The sequence below is a fragment of the Podarcis cretensis genome (genome assembly GCF_951804945.1).
Source record: "Podarcis cretensis genome assembly, chromosome: 1".
NCBI lineage: Eukaryota > Metazoa > Chordata > Lepidosauria > Squamata > Lacertidae > Podarcis > Podarcis cretensis.
Window position 1 is genome coordinate 85936438 of NC_137170.1, and position 19606 is coordinate 85956043.

A 19606-nucleotide genomic window follows, 5' to 3' on the forward strand; every position below is an offset into this window, starting at 1 on the left:
TCAGCAGACCACTCTCAGTCTAAGCAGGGTAAAAATATATGATGCTTTTAAAAGGAGGGGTACAAAAAACCCCATGGGTGGCCCCTCCCAGTGCTCTTGGATAACACACCTCTTTACCTGAATGCTGAATTTGTATCATTATGTTCTATTTGAAATGGTTTTTACAAGTTTTATCACTGTAAAGGTTTTATCTGTTTTTGTAAGGCTGCATACATTTAAAGAACATCTCCCCCAAACCCCAATAATCCAGGAAACTATAGTTTGTTGAAAATACTGGGAATTGTAGTTTCATGAGGGGTAAACTACAATTATTTGCGTTGGTGTGCCTTTAAAGTATGGTGCGTACACAGTCTAATTTTATATTTTATTTTTGTAACCTGATGGCGAAAGAAATCTTAGAAATAAATAGAAATGAATAATTATATAAACACCTTGCAGAATATTGCACTTTAGAAAGAAGCAGAAGGCAGGTCATTTCCTAAAGAGCCTCACAACTTCATCTTAACATATGATCAAACAGACAATGAAATGTACCCAACTTTTTGTACCCAAAGAAATTTCTGGTATATGTTATATGTGCTTCCACAGAAATAGCTCTTTAGCCCCAGGCAGGGTTGCCACCTTTTATTTTTATTTTTTTGCTGGCTCTGCTTTTAAGTCTTTTATCATCATCTTAGCTCACAGAAAACCATCACTCCATGTCACCTGTTAAATTTATGTTTCAGGTTGCTGCTAAAGATACAGGGCTGGTGGGGTTGGGGTTTTTTTGTTTTTTAAGTGGTAACAGTATCCCAAGCCAATCTGAATGGCACAGATAAGCACCGGGGTACAGTTTCTTTACACGATGATCCCTAACTATGTTAACACAGTAGTTTTTTTATAGAAAGCAGCTGACTCGGATCAGTTCCATGTCAGCAAGCATAATGCAGTGCCATCTTTCTGGGGTTATTGGTCCTGGTTGAACTATTAAGAGGGATCCCAAAACAATGCAGCGCGCAGTTTAGTAGACTGACTTGCTGAGATTGCAATTTACATGCACGTTTACCTGGGAGTAAATCTCAAAAGGATGTACTCCATCTTCCAAGAAAACACATACAGGACTGCAGGAGAAGAACAGTCTTGTTAGGCAACTCCGACCGCTAAAAAGGATGCTGAAAGTTATTTGGTATGTGTGGCTATTAGGGAAGGACCGGGCAGCATGCAAAAAAATAAAAAAAAATAAAAAAATAAAAAGTCTGCTGGTTACCCTATTGGATTTTACGCTCCTTGCTTCTTTACCCAAAGGGGTGAGACTTTGCCCACCGATCTTGCCCGCTTCTGCTACGCGGCCAGTAGGAGGGCAACATGCAAATTACACTACGGCACTTTGAGGGTCGATTGGCCAAGAAAGCTCTGATGTCACAAACCCCTTACAATAATTAACAGTAGAATGGGTGGGCGGGATGGGGGTGCGGAGGGGGGAGGTTGTATGTACTGGATCTACAGCAACGGGAGTGGAAGGAGGCGAAGAAGAGAAGAGGAGGGGAGGGGAGGGGGGGTTTCTCCCTGCGTAGCCTTGCCAGCTCTTAATGGAAAGAGCGTGTCCAGCTGGCAGGAGTGCACTGGGAGAGCGAGGGGGAAACGGATCGGGGCGGCGGGGGGCTTCCTCCTTCCTCCTCCTCGCCCCATTCCCACTCCCTCCCCACCGCCTCTTCTTCTCCATCCTTCCACCACCGCTGTGGCTCTCCCGTGTCTCCGCTCCTCGGCCTCCCCCTGCGGTGAGCCTTCTGGTGACCCCTCCCTGCCGGCTTGGCCGGGGGCCGGAGTGGAGCTGGCCCTGGTTCAGCGGAGGAAGCCGGCAGCCCATTAAAGCAGGTGTCACATGTTCCTTCACCTGGGTCACTTGGCATGTGCAGGCGCCACGATTTCCCTTTAAGAGCCCAGCCTGGAGAGGCGAGGGGGACCCTGGGGGCAGGATCCAAGGAGCAGTGAGCCATGGTTCCCACTGCAGTCCTGGACCGCTCCTTCTCCCCCCCACCCGTCTCTCTCTCTCTCTCTCTCTCTCTCTCTCTCTCTCACACACACACACACACACACACACAAACACACACGTAGGGGCCCATGCAGCCCTAGTATGTGAGATCTATTACAATCCCACCCACCTCTTTTCCTCGCCACAAAAACTGCAATATATACTGTGAGACACACACACACACAGAGAGAGAGAGAGATTGAGATTGAGAGAGAAAAAACTACTGTTCCCCATGCTATACACCTCCTGACCTGCAGATCAAACCAACAGAACTGAAAGGGGTTGAAGATGCCAAGCCATCAACAAAAACACGCATCACTGAAATAAGCAAATGATGGCCAAGTTGGGCCTGCTTTGTATGTCTCCCTTCACACAAGCATTGTTTTAAGTCATGGTAGGTTGCAAAGGGGGTGTGCGAATCTTTTAGGAGCCCCCCCGGCTGCCAGAACTTACAATATAGCACAAGAAGTTGGAACCAATATTGGAGCTGTGAGCAATGACCATATTTTGTTGGTGTCTCCCCCTTAACATTTGGGAAGCAGCAGAGTGCCTGACCTCACCTCAATGACACTGGCAAAAACGAAGGCTGCAATCCTAAGTAGGCTAGCTAGGGAGCAAATCTGCATTGCAAGCTGATGAGTAGAAATAACAACAACAGTAATAATAATAATAATATGTATACCCCACTCTGGGCAGCTTACAGCATATATAAAACATAGTCAAATATCAAACATAAAAACTTCCTGATACTGGGCTGCCTTCAGATGTCTTCTAAAAGTTATGTAGTTCTTTATGTCCTTGACATCTGAAGGGAGCGCGTTCCACAGGGAGGGTTCCACTACCATATAGAAGCTGCGTCCATAAACTAGAAGTGGGAAATGTGAATCATAAAACAGTCCAGACCTTCGCGGAACAACGGTGCTCCGACATTGCAAAGAGGTTGTATCAAAGCTGACTAGAACATACGTTCAATTAAAAACACCCTCTCTTCTATTAGCAGTATTCAAAAGTGACGCATCCCAGACAGGAAGGCTTTTATAGCATTACATGCGAAAGTACACTAAAACAGGGGAGATGATTTCAATCTCTAGTGCCCCAAGGTGGTGCGTGCAAACATACAGAGCAATACTTTCTCCAGATCCACATTTTGAGTTGTGGCTGCAAAGGACAACAGTGAAAGGAGGACTTTAGGGGAGAAGTTGAGGGCCTCATTCAGCAGAAGGGCTCCCAAACACGGAAGGGTTGACTTACCAGGTTTTGAATACAGGTAAGAAATACAGGTTTTGAAGCAAGTGGAGAAAATACACATCAGCAAAGGAATCCCAAACCCTTTAAAGCCAGCAACAACTGCACTAATGGAGACCAGCCTAGTGCCGGAAAAGTCCTCGGCTGCTTTCTGAACTCAAGCATATCTTTTTCGCCTGTGCTAGACTTAAAAGAAACTAACAATGTTCTGTGATACCACACAGGACAAAAAATGCCTACTACCCACCACACTTGTGCCTCGAAAATGTTTCCCCTCCAAACATTTCAGGGCCTCTCCTAAATTTTTATACCCAAATAATTTTTTGGCGGGGGCCCTTTCATAGCGCCACAGGCCCTCCAGACAGCAATAATGTGTTAGCATTGGGGATGCATCCCAGGAAGAATAAAGCAAAATAAATCCACCACAAAATGCACTGTTGCTGTGTCAAGAACATGTTGCAGAATACACCCATAACTAAACACCAGCTTGGAGGAACCCTTTGAGATATTATGCCTGGAGGACAAATCTACCTGCTCATATCTTTTGCCCCATGACAAACTGCTGTAGAAGAAGAATTTGGAACATCTAATATCTGCAGCAGAGGTATAAAGCGGTAAGGAAAAAAAGGGATATCTGCAGACCAATACCTGCAATCAGCACTTGTAGCATTTCAGGAGTGCTCTTTCCTGAAGTAACTAAGTTTCTTGAATGGGTAAAGTCATAGATGTCATGTTATTTTAAGATAGGCTGCCGTATATATGACACACAAAGGAAGTAAATTCACTAGAAATGTAGACTTAACAACTGTGCTTTTCCAATCAGATCATTATATTATGCCCTCTAAACAATACACACCACTGGCTTCTGGTCAGTTTCTAGGCTCAATTCAAAGTGGGTTTTTTTTAACCTTTAAAGCTCTTCATAGTATCTATATACTAAGATTTTCAACAGAGGTCCTTCTCTGGGTTCCCCCACTGTTAAGGAAAAAATCCTGGGGTACAGGACTTACTCCACAACCAAGCTCGTTGGGGTACCACTCCCCACGGGTTCCTCTGGTCAGCAGAGAAAGAGTCTCCAGCCAAGTTACAGTAGCAAATCAGTGGTCAGTGGACCTGATCTTTATTTGTTGCAACCAAGGTTCAGACGCAAAAAGAGAAAGAACCCAGAGCATGGGGCTGCACAGACTTCTGAAACTTTCCCAGCTTTCCCATAATACGTCACTCACATGATCATGAAAATGTCATGAAAGAGGAGTGGTTGGCATGCAGAAACATGACCCACCCCTGTCAATCATTCCAGTTCCCAACAACTTTTAACTACCCTCTTCCGCAAAGAACAATAAAAGTATTTACACATCCTGCACTTCTCCTTTGAAAGTATCAGGATTCAATCCACCATCCCAATGGGATTCTGCCCTTGATTGCCTCTTGCCTCCTATTGTAAGGCTAAGTTCACACCTTACAGAGAGGCAAGGAATAAGTAACCATATGTTTAAGGAATTATGGAGGCAGGGTGAGCCCTGGATTCCCCTCTTCCAGAGGAGTCATTAGCCATTGGACCCAGGGAAATCGGTCAAACCGTTGAATTTTGGTGATTATTTGAAGTTCCTACCATTTTCTATATTGGATAGTCAGAGGAAACAGTACAATATATTGTACAATTTATTGCTACAATTTTATAGACTGCTTTTCTGAGCCGCTTTGCTGTTGTGCATGGATGGTGCTTATGTAAATGGTGAAGGAGATTAGTCTGGCTCATTGTCCTGGCCTTAGTTCGGGGCTGTGGTGGGGACTTGGGATTTTGGGGGAGTCGTTTAACTGCCCCCTATCCCTGGTTTTAATACCCACTATCTGAGGGAGGGTGCTTTGAAGGGAAGGACCTTCTTAGTGGTGGCGCCATGTCTGGAATGCTCTCCCCAAGTATCCTTGCACGAAGTCATTTTGGCAACTTTTAAATTTTTCCTCAGGTTTTAATATAGTTTGATGTGATTTATATTGGCTGGGTTTTCTATTTTTATACTGCTCCTAGTGATTTTCGTTTGTTTAATGTTTTGATTTGTATGTTTTTAATTTATTTAACTGGGCTTTGAAATTTGTAAAGTTGCTATGGAAATGTTAATGAAGAGTTGGGTAATAATCCCCAAAAGAGAAGTAATTAAATAAACACAGTGCAATATTGGCAAGTAAGCTGGCCACTGGGTAGGTGAAAAATTATGGTCCCTTAACATGAGCTCATATAAGACTGTGTGCAAAGTTGTTCAGCATGAGCGCAAACTCACTGGTTGAGGGCTGTGGAAGAGGTAGCAGAAAAGACACTCACATGATTAACTATCAAACCAAGATGTGGTATGAAGGGCAGCAAATGGTGGCGGTGGTGGGGGAAGTGTGAATATAAAGGAAAGAAGTTTATAAGAAAGAAAAAAGGGGGGGGAGGGTAATAAACGTGTACAAGCCTTTGGGACTTTCCAGGAAAGACTGAAGGGTAGGCAAATCTTAGGCATAGAGTGTGAGGCTGAAGCAGTCTCATCCTATGCATGTCTATTAAGATGCAAGTGCCATTGATGGGGCTTACATCCAGATAGGTGTGTGCATAGGATTATAGCCCAATTACAAATATACACCTTTTTGTGTTTCTTATTACCTGGGTGCAGCGTGGTCCCTTGTGTTAAAGCAGAGCAAGTAGAAAAATCAGATGAGGATGAAGAAGTATGAGACAGGGTATTACTACGTTTGTTTGTGTATGTATGTGAGAAAGAGAGAATGCGCCAAGGGGCCATTGCCCACTGACAAGTGGTCCTTGAGTGTCTAGTCACCACCACATGTGACTCTCAGCTTGCCCACTCCTTCTGTAAAGAAAGACCACGGGGCCATGGTGCCAGGTAGAAAGATCCAGAAGGTAGCTAGGCCTGAAAGGTTTCTGTTTCTTATGAAACATAACAGCACAGGGGAACTCAGATGGAAGAAGTGATGGCAAGAGAGAGAAAGAGATGGAGGAGCAGAAGAGGAGTGAATTCAGTGCTCATGTCAGTAGGTGGAGATATGTGAGCCATGATGTGTTCTAGGAGAGCAAATTTCAAGGTCATACATGTGCACTATAACACTTCACCGCCTTCAGAGCTTTAGGAGACCGACATTCTGCCTTGTTTAGTGTTCTAGAAGGACATGTGTCAAACAGTAACTTTTGTACAACTTCTGTTATATGATCTTGCTTTCCATTTAAACCCCACTCCTCCTTAGCAACAGGTCTTCTCCAATGCATTCAAACTGAGTGAAAAATAATGGTGGTAAATCATTCAGTGCAAAAGCACAATAAAAATGATGTATAATAATGACAGCAAAAGCTGAGGAGGTCTTATTGTACAGCCATTAACTCCAGATCCCCAAAAGAATAAGCAACCCGGTCACCACAAGAGAGACTAGATCACTGTTCCTGATGTGTTTTGATAAGATGGGGGCGGGGGGGGGGAATCTGCAGGTCTCCCCTGCATGACAGAATCCCTGATGTGTATTGGGGATGGCTTCGTTTGGAACTCAGCAAAGTAAAAGGACTGGCCATTTAGCTCTGCTCTGTGTTCAGAACCTCTGGGAGACAAATTCACCGTCTTATCGGTTCCTGGCATCCCGCTATTTGGGCGGCTGCGCCTCCCTCAGTTGTGTCTGCCAGGCCTGTACTGTACTGGGCTTCGTTCCCCAGCACAGCAGGCACTGTGACCTGACCCCGCTGGGCGACTCCAAGCTCAGTCCACAACAGCTTTCCCTTACTCTGTAGCGAGTTGGGAAACAATCCTTTATATGGTCTGCAAGCTGCTGGCTCACTGGACACCACAAGGATATTTGGCCGGTTGAAGTCATTGACTATTAATGTTCTAGCAAGGAAAAATGGGCCGTCTCCCTCCTCCAGCACTGCGCACAGCCCTTGCCCACACACACCCTCTCTCCCCTTGCAGATGAGCATTGACCCCAACTTGCTGACCAACTTCTCTATTCCAGTTCAGGGCTTCCCATAAAAATAGTTCTGACTCCATTCTGTGATTCCACCCTCATCCTGTTAGTCTAATCCTCAGCTCCCTGTAAATAGCTCCCTTTGTGCCCCATGATTCCTGCAAACCTGTCCCTGGGATTACAGATGCAAATAACTCTACTTAAACTCCCCCCCCCAATTCTCAAGCTACAGACCAGCCCTCAACAATGTCCCCAGAATGGGCTCAGCCCACATTCCAGTGTTTTAGCTATAGCAAATGGAAATGTCAGTGCTTTATTTCTAAAATGTAAAATGTGGGAGCCCAGGCCTTTTTGAAAGTCCTGTTTTCTTCTTGAAACCCTTCCTCATAAAACCAGGATATGTGGTGTATTAACTTACATGTTGCATTTTAGTTACTGTTGAGTGAAAGAAATGCACTCTGCATATGCTCAAATTCCTTTTCTCTACTATGCTGTACCACCATGAACAGGCTGCAGGGCTAACTCTTATGTTATAAAAAAGATCACATGAACCTCCAATAGCCCCTGTCTGACTGCTGATACTGCCTGCTGGTTTTGATAGCATCTAAAATGAGTTTACTAATGTGTATCCATTCTTTAAAATTAGTATTTGGGAGAGAAAGCTGGCGAGAGAGATTGTGAAGAATGTGCCAGTGATTTGTGGTATCTAAATGTAAACATCTGCTTTGTAAGTTGCAGGAAATTGCATATTTTGTAGTTACAAAGTAGGTAAGGTGATACCTTCTCCTGCCAGTATAGGAGTTTGCAAGCTTTTGAGTTACACAGAACTTGCCATTAGGCAGAACGGAAAGGTACCGTCTATGCCAAAATATTCTACAGCCAGCATTTCAAAAAACCTTCAAGAGGGGGGCAGGCCTCATTCACTCAATAGCTTTGATTGCTCACTACCACACCATGACTCACTGGCTCACATAACAAGGGTGTACTTATGTTCATTCTTCCATTGTTAGGAGGGTACACTGATGTCTTATCCCACAACCTGAAAAGGAACAGAAAGAAGTGTGTACCCCACTTTCCTCTCACCAGCTCCTGAGCAAATGGATCCTGGGATTTATTGTCTGTGCGTGGTGCAGGATGAGGGGGAAGGGAGGGAAGAGGAGAGGGGGAGGGGGCAAAGGAAGCTATGCCTGGCAAGGCCCTGGGATAGATTGACCCTGACAGATGTTTACAGTGGTGCTGAGGAAGGGGGGTTATTATAGAGCCGCAGACTAAACAGACCTTGATGCAGGGAGGGGCAGATAGCACTGCCCCCAGCCCCACCAAATCTCCAATCTAAAGTGAGGGGGGCAGGTTCTAGGATGGGGTCCCACGGAGGAAGCAGTATAGGAGAGGGGAACTTGTGGCAAAATTATCCTATCCTCTGCCGCTGAATTTTGCCCAGATGGTTTCCAAAGTCAGGCAGCTACTGAAGAACTAAACAGTGAGGTTTAAATGTGGTGAGATTAGAGGGAGAGATGTCCAAAGGAATATATATACGCAGGAGGCTGCAGTGAGCGGCTCAGGGGAAGAGGCTGATCGTTGGAGGGAATTCCTTGTGAAGGAAGAGAAGGAGCCAGGCCAGAACAATACAGTGACCTTTCTGGCCTCGCAAGAAACCACGGAGGCTCCTGACGTCAGAGGCCCATTACGAAAGTGCCTGTTCCCAACACAGGGAAAGGTCATGTCTGGTTCCAACACATTTTCATCCAACTGGCATCTTTCTCGGCATGTAGTGGTGTGCATGCGTGTGTATGTAATGGGAGAAAATGGGGGCGGTGGAGGAAATCCCGTCACTTCCCAGAACTGGGAGATCCTGCCATGGTTCTGCCAAAAATTGTCCATCAATCTGATTTGATAATCCAGAGCTGGTGAGAGAATTCCAGCGTTCAGTTCCAAAGACAGGCTTTAAGCTCAGCCTGCAGGCCTCAGGCTTCCTTTGCATGTGCACACACATACACGCTCAAATTTCACGTATAATTGCACAGGAAACTTATTCACATCAAGTTTTGCAGTCAAACATGCATTTAGAGATTTGTGAGGAAACCCTACACCCATTTTATTTCTATATATCTTTAAATGTACATACACACACACACACACAGCCGTTTTGGCTCTCTGAGGGCCCTCAATAGTGTACTTCACAGCATTCTCTCATCTGAAGCTGTTCCCAAAGTCAGAGCTGGCCTGAAGCAGAAGACAAGCTGGACACCCACACAGACACCCACAAATTCCACATACTGGACTGGCAGGTGAAACTTACTGTAATACAGAGCTGGCCCAAGACATTTTGCTGCCTGAGGCAGAATGGCAAACAGCATTCACTCCTCTCGCCAAGTCCTGGTCACATTAATGATAGGCTGGCCAAGTTATTTTGGCACCTGAGGTGGAGAATCCCACAAGTACCTTTTCCTGAGAGTAAAAATTAACAGCAGCATTCAACTAGATCCGTGTGTGGAAGGAACAACTTCCACTTGTGAAATAGGACTCCCCCACCACCATTCACATCCCCAAATCTGCTCCTGAGGGTTGGAAGAAGCCCCAGAATGAATTTAAAGGGCTTGTTGGTCAAGCGGATTTCCACTTGCACAAAAATTTACGTAGCACTACGGTTGAATAAAACCCAACATTTTCAGCCCCTTTGTGACATTCAAACCCAGCTGCCTGACGCAGCCACCTCACCTGACAACTGGAAAGCCTACTCCACCGTGCCCGAGGACAGCAGGCAGTTTTGTGGGGGCACAGGGCAGGCCCAGTGGCACACATTGCCTTTTCCTCTGACTAAGCGGAACACTCAAGGGAAAACAGCCAAGCATGGCTAACACTGCTGACCAGCACCTGCCACCTGAGGTGGTTGCCTCACTCTGCCTTTTGCAATTTCTGAAGGCCAAATAATGGCTGAGGGCAGCTACTCAAGCCCTGCTAGTGGGCCTCACAAAGCATCTGTCCAGCTGCTGCTAGGAATTCAATGCTGGGCTACATCAATCTTTCATACGTTCCAGAGCTCTTCTTATGTTCTTAAACCTCATTGGGCTCTTGTCTAGTAATCTGGAATACTGCCCCCACTTTCATTTTAATGGAAATGTAGGCAAATTGGACAAAGCACATTTTATTGAGAAAGGTGGAAGGATCTGGTTATGTTCAGCCTGGAGAAAAGAAGGCCGAGGAGGTAAATGAAGCACTCTTCAAATACCTGAAGGGATGTCACCAGAAGGGCTTCCTTCTGTCTTCTCCAGAAGGAAGGACTAGATCTAATAGGCTTGAGGTAGGAGACACCTCTTGATGGTGACAACAGTTTAACAATGGCAGTGATTATATAGGAGTGGGAAAAGACTCCTCCTCATTGGAGGTTGTCAAGCAAGAGGCTGGAAGGCATCTTGATCTCTGGCTTCCCTGAGAATTTTGCTGCCTGAGGTGAAGGACAAGATAACGTTTGATTTCCTGTATAGAAGCTGACTGGACTGGTAGTTTAACCTAACTTCAGTACCGGTGAGTGATGATGGGATAGTGTCCTCTACTACATCTGAGGCAGCAGGCTAGTTTAGCAGGGGAGGGCCAAATTGGGTAGCATACATAGCTCTGTCTTCCAACAGAGGGAAATAGCCTGGGGGCTTCAGAGGATGAACTGCTGCTTGATGTCCTAATGGTGGGACTGGCCCTGGCTGAACATGACTGGCTACAAGGCCCTCTCCAATTCTATGACTGGTAGAGTTAATGCATGGTGATTCCTGCCTCAACTGACCGGAGTGAAGAAGAAATATGAGAAAACAACTTCCACTTATCAGAGACTGTACATACATTATTTTCCATCAAAAAGTAATGAGGAAAATCTGCTCTTAAAAAAACACACCACAGACTGGACGGTAATATGCCACTAAGTAATATGGGCACTAAGGAACACTGAACAAAAGGGCCTTTGACATAAGGAATGCGTGGCGGGAAGATCCCTGGTTCTTATTTTCTGGCCCTGTCTTTTCCATATACTTTGGCAATACATGTCATGTCTATAAAAGCAACCCTGCCTTTTGAGTGCCCTGTTCCAGAATGTCAAAACTCAATGAGAAAATAAGCAAACAGTCCAACAATCCAAACAGGGTGAAAATGCCTGAACAGAAAAAATCAACAAGTTGTTCAAGATAACATATCAACCTTTGTGAACCTTACAGACCAGCACTGTGGAAGTTGACTGAGAGGTAAGTCCCACAGAGTTCAATGCAAATACCCATAAGATTGCAGCCTTAAATGTGATGCCCACTTAAGGGTTTATGGGTCTCCTATGATTCCCTATCACAGCAAAAAAATAAGGCAACGGTACTTGACAGCAAGCATGACTGGATTTTGAGTGTTCTTTGCTTTTTGGTGCATGAGTTATCCTAACCATATGTGGTCGTGCTTATCCATGATTTTTTGCCACTGAATAAGCACTCATTACAAGGTACTAAGGATGCAGCCTAGGTATAAGCTCATTGGGTGGACCAACTTCTCCTATCCAAGTACTAAGCAGGCCTGACCCTGCTTTGCTTCAGGGAAGACTTAATTCTGAGCAAGCGTGCACTGGACTGTTCTGCACCCCTGAGTCTCCCTCACCCTATTTATGTGCACGTTTGAATGTTGTAAATGCAGTCTAGAAGGCAGATGAGAACAATCTTTAAATAAAGATGCATTTTCTAGTAGCCAGTGTTGGTTCTGCATTCACATTACTGATGCAGCAAACACAAGAGTCTTTTATGCCGCAGTCCTCTGCATGTTTACTCAGAAGTAAGCCCCTTTGTGTTCAATGAGGCATACTCCCTTGTGTGTTTAGGACCTCAGCCTCATAAGGCAATCCTATACACAGAAACAAGTTCTATCAAGTTCCAGTGGGTCTTTCTCCCAGGACTGGAGAATACAGGACTGTACCTTTGCACAGCAATCCTATACATGTTTACCCAGAAGAAGCAAGTCCTGCTATGGGCCTTACTCCTGGCTATGAGTGCAAAGGGTTGCAGTGCTCTGCATGACAGGATCCTTTAAACGGCAAAGGAGTTCAAAACTCCTGTGTTGCCTGGATGAATAAATCAGAGAAAGAACAACAACTCTTCACCTAGGAATCCAAGAGGTTTGCTTATATATTTCAAAAAAAAATCTTCCTTCTATTCTCCAAAAGCCTGATTTCCAGAAGATAGCAACGTAGAGTATGTCCTCACCAGTCAAGTGAGGAAGCGGGGATACAGTTGATCAACCTTAGGGAATCGGGATCGACTTTATGGGGTGTGGATTGAAAACAGCCCTAAGAGCATTTACCTGATTCGTAGACCTCTTGGCCAGAGAGTGAGGCATCATTGTGCTGAACTGAAAACGGACGGTGGTGAACCCGATTGGGGTGGGGGGTGTTGCTCGCTTGTGACTCACTCCCTTTTCTGTTTGGGTTGGCTGAGCCCCGCGGTGCCGGGAGCCCCCACGTAGGTTGTTTTTTTTTTTGTTTTTGTTTTTTAACAGCTCAGCCCCACATGTTATGGTGTGAGAGGCTGGGCGGGGCGGGGGCGAGAGAAGGAGGAGGGTCGAGTTTCCAGAGTTGCAGGCGATGTTGGTTCCAAAACAAACAACAAAGCTGTCCGTAGACTTTTACGTGGCGTGGTGGGGGGAGGCTGAAGGGGTCGAGGGGTGTGGACGACGGCAAGCTGGGCACAGATTAGGGTGGCCCTCAGGCGAGAATGGGAAGAAGCAATCGAAACATGGCGGAAAGGGGCCGCAGCGCATTTTTGCAACTTTTTAGAATGCGATCCGAAGAAAAGAGCTTCTTCACCGGGGGAGGGGGTGCATTTACTTTTTCTCCCTCACGTACAAAAGAGAAGTTGGATCAGGCTAGATAAGGACGTGATTGCGGCCTGCAGAAAAGGTGGTAGATACGGGAGAGGGAGGAAGTGAACTGATTTGTGGGGCGCTGAATTTCCGCGGCCATTGCAGTCAACGAGCTGTATTCATTTATTTTAAGATTTGTATCCCGCTTTGTCACCGGAACTTCGAAAGCGGCCGCCAGTATAAAAAGCCCTCTAAAAACCAGACCAGAAGAGTTAGTCGGGTTGTTCAATGGCGGCTGGAGTTACGGGGAATGCGTATGGTGAGCCCAGAAAGCTCACCGTGGAAGATTCTCGCAGCATTTCTCCAGACGTTTTATTTTATGGATTCTAAGCGAATAGGTACATGGAAAAGATAATAGACTAGTCCCAGCAGATTTATCTTGGGAGGAAGGTCCCGTCTATGATTTACGTGTTAAGGAAGTTTTATTTTTGCCTTCGCAAATATTTTTTGATACTCGAGGCTGAAAGTCAGAGCAGCAGGCCAAGAAAATAGGCGCCCTGTCTTTAGGAGTCAGTACAAGAGAGCACTCGGCCCACCTCACCCTCGAAAAAAATTAAAGGAGGAACTGATTGCCCTTATGTTTAGCGGGGAGGGCTTAATCTAAATCTAAATCTCCAGAGTGAAAGAGACTACTGGGAGAGGAAAGGGTGTAAAGAGAGCAATTGCTTTTCACCTTGCAGGTATGCATAATACTTTGAAAGGAAGCCTTTGATGCAGTGAACTGGGGTAGACACCAGTCCTCTCCTGGTTCACACACAAAGGGAAGGACTAAGACAGGCATGTCCAAAGTCCATTTTGGGGACCTAATCCAGCCTGCCGGTCAATTTTATCTGCCCCCCCCTCGTGGCAGTATATGTCCTGGGGTAAAACCCTAAAAAAAGTTCAACAACTTTGGTCAGCCCTTGCATATGTTCACTTCATCAAATCTGGCCCTCTTTGAAAAAAGTTTGGGCACCCCTAGACTAAGAGGAATTAGCAAATGGAAGGTGAGGTAGGGAAGAGGCAGAAACCAATTTAATGTAATATGGAGGGGGAAATGAGTTCATTAATGGGCCAGAGGCACATTGGAGTTGACCCAGGATTGCAAGTGGAGCAGAAGCGTGTTGGAGAGTGGATTTGTACTACTTAGGGTGAAGGTAAAGGGACCCCTGACCATTAGGTGCAGTCTCGGACGACTCTGGGGTTGCAGCGCTCATCTCGCTTTATTGGCCGAGGGAGCTGGCGTACAGCTAACGGGGTCATGTGGCAGCATGACTAAGCCTCTTCTGGCAAACCAGAGCAGTGCACGGAAACACCGTTTACCTTCCCACCAGAGCGGTACCTATTTATCTACTTGCACTTTGACATGCTTTCGAACTGCTAGATTGGCAGGAACAGGGACCAAGCGACGGGAGCTCACCCCGTCGCAGGGTTTTGAACTGCCGACCTTCTGATTGGCAAGCCCTAGGCTCTGTGGTTTAACCCACAGCGCTACCCGCGTCCCATCACTACTTAGGGTACGTAAGATTATATATGTACCCTTAGCACCTTTAACCTTGCTTCTGTGCAAAATCAGAGTGGTTATGAAATGTTGAAAGCATTCTGTATATTCAGAAAGGTTGAAGGAAGAGTCTTACATATGTGTTCAGAACTAGGCTGCAGTAGAAACTCTGGATAACTTAATACTGTATGACATTTAAAGTGCTACCCTGAAACTGAGAGGGCACCCCCTTTGCCATAAACTATCTCAATGACTTAGCTAAGTACCATGGTACCCAAGGGAGCGGGTGACACTGGTCTAAACCACTATCAGCAGTTTGAATATGTGAGGCAGGATAAGCTCTAGTTACTGTGTCCCAGCTTCTGCCAGCCTAGCAGTTTGAAAGCACACCAGTGCAAATAGATAAATATGTACCACTGTGGCAGGAAGGTAAATAGCGTTTCCAGGTGTTCTGTTGCACCAGGAGTGGTTTAGTCACACTGGCCACATGACCTGGAAAGCTGTCTGTGGGCAAACGCCAGCTCCCTCGGTCTGAAGCAAGATGAGTGCCGCACCGCATAGTCACCTTTGACAGGACTTAACTGTCCAGGGGTCCTTTACCTTTCTCTCTTTCTTTTTTACTAACATATAAAAGTTTCACATAAGAAAACCCGATGTCTGACACCTATCATTTTCTCTGCTTGATTTAAAGTTTGTTTTTAATATGCTGCAGTTGCAGGAAGCCTCAAAAGTGTGTGTGCATGCACAGGGGTGTCTGTAGGAAGCTTAAGTCTGCAGTGGTCCTGGACATGTAAACTTCCCATTCCGCTCAAACAGTGAACTGCCCCATTGCACACATCTAAAATTTAGATGCCCACATACATTATCAACTTTCTTCTTCATTGTCCTATGAAAAGGTCCAAGAAAGTAGAACATATATTAGTATATCTTTGAGCATTGTTACAATGTGGTACAATGTTGAAAATTTCAGCTAGTAATCCAAGGTCTTATAACTCTGCTGGTTCTACTGAGTAGAATATCAACCTTTGTGAATTATATAGTGTCTCCTATAGTGGGCTATGAATGACTTGACACCTGACGTTGGTGTGTGGAGCATGGCAAAGAACCAGCACCACTTTTAGAGAGCCAGATGCCTCTATCACCATTTCTGCTTTTAGTCTGGAAACAACCTATGAGTTGGGCTGTTCATTAATTCCATTTTACAGAACAGAGGCTGAGCAAAATAAAATACATTGTTTAGGCTTTCTGATGAATCTTCAGCTGACGGGATTGGAACAAAGTTCCCCCATGTCTTCAGTAAGTAGGGGCTGGGTGGGCTGGAGTGATGTTGGTTGTGTACCCTGCTTGTCCTTACATCTGTGTATTCCCTTAGGCATACTCCGGGCTGAGCAAATGGAGGAGTCTGCTGATGACACTGGGGAGCCCCAAACAGCCGGCAGACTTGTTTGCATCAATAATGACAGAGTCAAGGCCGTGCAAGAAAGCGGACAATGAAATTAACCAGACAGTGGCTGTACTTTGTAAGGATTTTTCCATTCTGAGGTAAGCTGCATCACTCCGGGAGAGAGAAGTGTAGGGTGAAGTAGGAAGTGACAGGGAACAGAAAAAGTGTGAAAATGAATGAGGCACAGAAGGAGATTCCTAGATGGATGGGAGACTCTGCAGGTTATATAGCCCACGAAGGAACTTGCAGCTGTTTACAAATGGGCACACAACAGAGCATGTGCTAGAATACTGTACATAAGAAACTTTACTGGGTCCTCCAACACATTTTTAACCATTTATTGTCAAACTTAGAGCCTGATCTTAATCACATTTACTTGGAACCAAACCCTACTGATTTCACTGAGACTTGTTTCCTGGCAAGTATACTTAGAAGTTCAACAACAGTTTGTGAACAGCTCCTAAAGTTAAATACCTGTAGCAAAAGAACAGGCAGAGGATAGTCAGTGACCACCCACACTTATAGGCAGCAGCAAACAAGGGCAGAATGGGGAATTGAGGCAAAGGATGTGAGAACAGATGAGGTCAAGTGAGAAGGGAAGACAGCTGAATGGACAGCTGAGTTGGAAGCTTAGGGGTTGAAGAATAAAACACAAGGGGTGCAATACAGGGGTTAGGTGCACACATTCCATGCAAATCACTTAGCTGTGTGCTTAGTTCCTACAGATTTGCCTACAAAGCACCATGCAGAAGCCATTAGCAGAAACTTTGACAAGCTGTTTAGTGAATCTGGATGCACTAAGGCTATAAAAGTTAGAAGGCCAGATTGGGGGAGTCACTGAGGTCCGTAAGACATCTATGCAGCTTGCCAGAATACCCCATAGTCTTGGAATAGGTCTTGGAAATCTGTACCTGTAGTTGAGTCCGTGGAAGAGATTAGGGATGCTGTTGGTTAAGTGCCCACCCTGTTGCCCAGTGGCTGTCTAAGGTAGTCTCAAGTCCAGTGTTGGGGGACCCCAGGACAGTGGTTCTGCATGACATCAACATTCATGCCAAGGTTGCTTTGTCTGGTCCAGTTTGGGCCTTCATGGCCTTCATGGGCCTGTCCCAAATTGTCAATGGACCAATACACAGGGTAGGACACACATTAGCTTTAGGCTTCACTTCAGGGTGAGTGGCTGGTGGTTTGCATATTGATCCCTTTGTTGTGGGGAGGGGCCAATTTGGACAGCATGCGCTTTGAGACCTATGAAATCTGATTGATTCCTGAGTGCTCTGGAAGATTTTCGAGTAGCCAATTTTGGTGATTTTGTTGAGGCTGTTTCCTAATGGTAGAACATTAGGGTGAGGAGGCCTGTTGACACAGTCGCTTCAGTGTGTCTGGTCTGACACTGCAGAGCTCATTCTGCTCCTCAGTTCTCTTCATAGCTACGAGCCACAAAAGAGGCCAGATAACAGCTGTAGCAGGCTGAACAGTGGTTAGAATGCATATCTGCAAGTATCACATAGCGATGATGGCAGTGAAAAAGGTCCACCATTCCACTTCCATCAAGCAGAGCTCTTTCTAGTTAAAATGTTGTTACAACCTGCCTCAGTCAGTCGGACACTGTAACCACCACAAGCCTGCTGTTTAGATACACCTGTTTAGGCAAGCATTCCCTGGAAGTGAACTTGTGATTTTATTGTTTCAATAGGGGCTTTTGTTTTGCTTTTTCAAATGCTACAATGGAATACTTATTGTGTATTTTAATTATGTATTGATTTTATATTTGACATGTAATTGGTACATAAATAAGATGACAATGAGGATGATAATAATATTGCTACATCAAGCCTCCTTTGTGTGAGGGAATCAGAAGTGGCATAAGACCAAATGGTAAAATGAGATGCTTTTTGGGATAGGAGCCTGGCTTCTGTCATAAAAACCAAACCAGCTGAGTGTTTGCCTAGGCCCAAAAGTTGTGAGCAGGGCCACCAAGTGTGCATAGTGCCCCTGGAGGACAGTTGAGGAGAGCATGTCTAGACTGCACAATGCAAAAATAATTTCAGATTTGGGTGCAAGCCAAGGAGTTTGGCAGTTCCAACTCAACACAGAAAGTGCCAAACTCTGCACCTTTAACTTCCCTCTTTTTAGATCTGTGCTTAAAGGATTTCGGTGTGGGATAGTAAATGCCTGAGATTACAAGAACATCACTGCTTAGACCACTCAGAACTCATGAGATGGCAACGTGTGCTTAGTCAAGTCTATTGCATGCTTACTCAGAAGCAAGTCCTCCTTAGTTCAGTGGAACTTGCACCACAAACTTTATAAATGTTTATTTGGGGTGAATGTGCATAGGATTGCAGCCCTACTCTTAATAGATGAATTTAGGATTGCAATCTTAGCATAACAAAGAGGCTTCCTGCAGGATGATGTGTAATAAGATTTCCACTGAGGGAAAAGCAACTGTATCAGTGGAAAGACCTTGGGCGTGCAGAGAACAAGGGGAGTGTGGAAATGCTTTATTTCAGTTGCTGCATATGGTGAGGTGTTAGTTGGCATCAGGTTTTATAGCGAGACATTCTTAGGAGGGAAGTATTGATTGGGAAAACTGGCTGATAGCAAAAGAATAGTCCATTTCAGGGATAGGATTGGTGAGAGTAAAGCTTTTGAGAATAGACAGATGTTTCTCTGAAACAATCCTGAAATTGCAGCCTTATGTGTATATTGAAGTCACTCCTATGCATGCATTAACTAGGAAGTAAGCACCATTGGGGGACGCGGGTGGCGCTGTGGGTTAAACCACAGAGACTAGGACTTGCCGATCAGAAGGTTGGCGGTTCGAATCCCCGCGATGGGGTGAGCTCCCGTTGCTGGGTCCCTGCTGCCAACCTAGCAGTTCGAAAGCACGTCAAAGTGCAAGTAGATAAATAGGTACCGCTCCAGCGGGAAGGTAAACAGCGTTTCCGTGCGCTGCTCTGGTTCGCCAGAAGTGGCTTAGTCATGCTGGCCACATGACCTGGAAGCTGTACGCTGGCTCCCTCGGCCAGTAAAGCGAGATGAGAGCCGCAACCCCAGAGTCGGCCACGACTGGGCTTAATGGTCAGGGGTCCTTTACCTTTTTTAAGCACCATTGAGCTCAGTTGGATTTATTTCTGGGTAAACATGACATATTATTGGCTGCATGACCTCAAAACTGTCCTGAGCCTGTAAGATATACATGGATATGGTTGTTGACAAGAGTTTTTCTGACACAGGCTTTTTAGGTGTTTGACGCTACTGTTGAATATGGGAACATGTGGAGCCAAAGTATATATTGAGCTAAGCTGCATTGAAACCAGCCTGGCCTAGTTCAAAACTGTGATGTGAGCTTACAAGAGTATCAAGGCTGAACGGAAGGCAGTAGGAAAAGCCCAAAGTCAGAGCAGAAAGTCATATTGAGAGCACCTTACTGCATGCATTGGGGTTCTGTACAAAAGCCATCATGTGTTAATACTATGCAGAATGGAGATTAGTAACACTAAGTATAATTCCTAGTGCCCATCTGGTTATTGAGACAGGTAAGAACATAGTCTGTGCTGTCCTATCCTGACCAAGCATGAATAGCATTTAGCCATGCTCAAGTACC

At 45.4% G+C, this 19606-nt stretch overlaps 1 protein-coding gene across 4 annotated transcripts in view; it reads right to left on the reverse strand.

The window, feature by feature from the left end:
- The window catches only part of CLCF1 (cardiotrophin like cytokine factor 1), a 51454-nt gene that overhangs the window by 23945 nt on the left and 7903 nt on the right, over positions 1-19606 (reverse strand). For 2 of the 4 annotated variants that reach the window (XR_013843830.1, XM_079996265.1), the window contains exon 1: positions 12518-13408. The exons of the other annotated variants lie outside the window; for them this stretch is intronic. Coding sequence is in view for 1 of the 2 variants with exons in the window: in XM_079996265.1 (XP_079852391.1) it covers positions 12518-12556 (39 nt within the window). In the remaining variant the exon portion in view is untranslated. Of the gene's footprint in view, positions 1-12517; positions 13409-19606 lie in introns of those variants that run through there. 4 annotated transcript variants of the gene reach the window in all.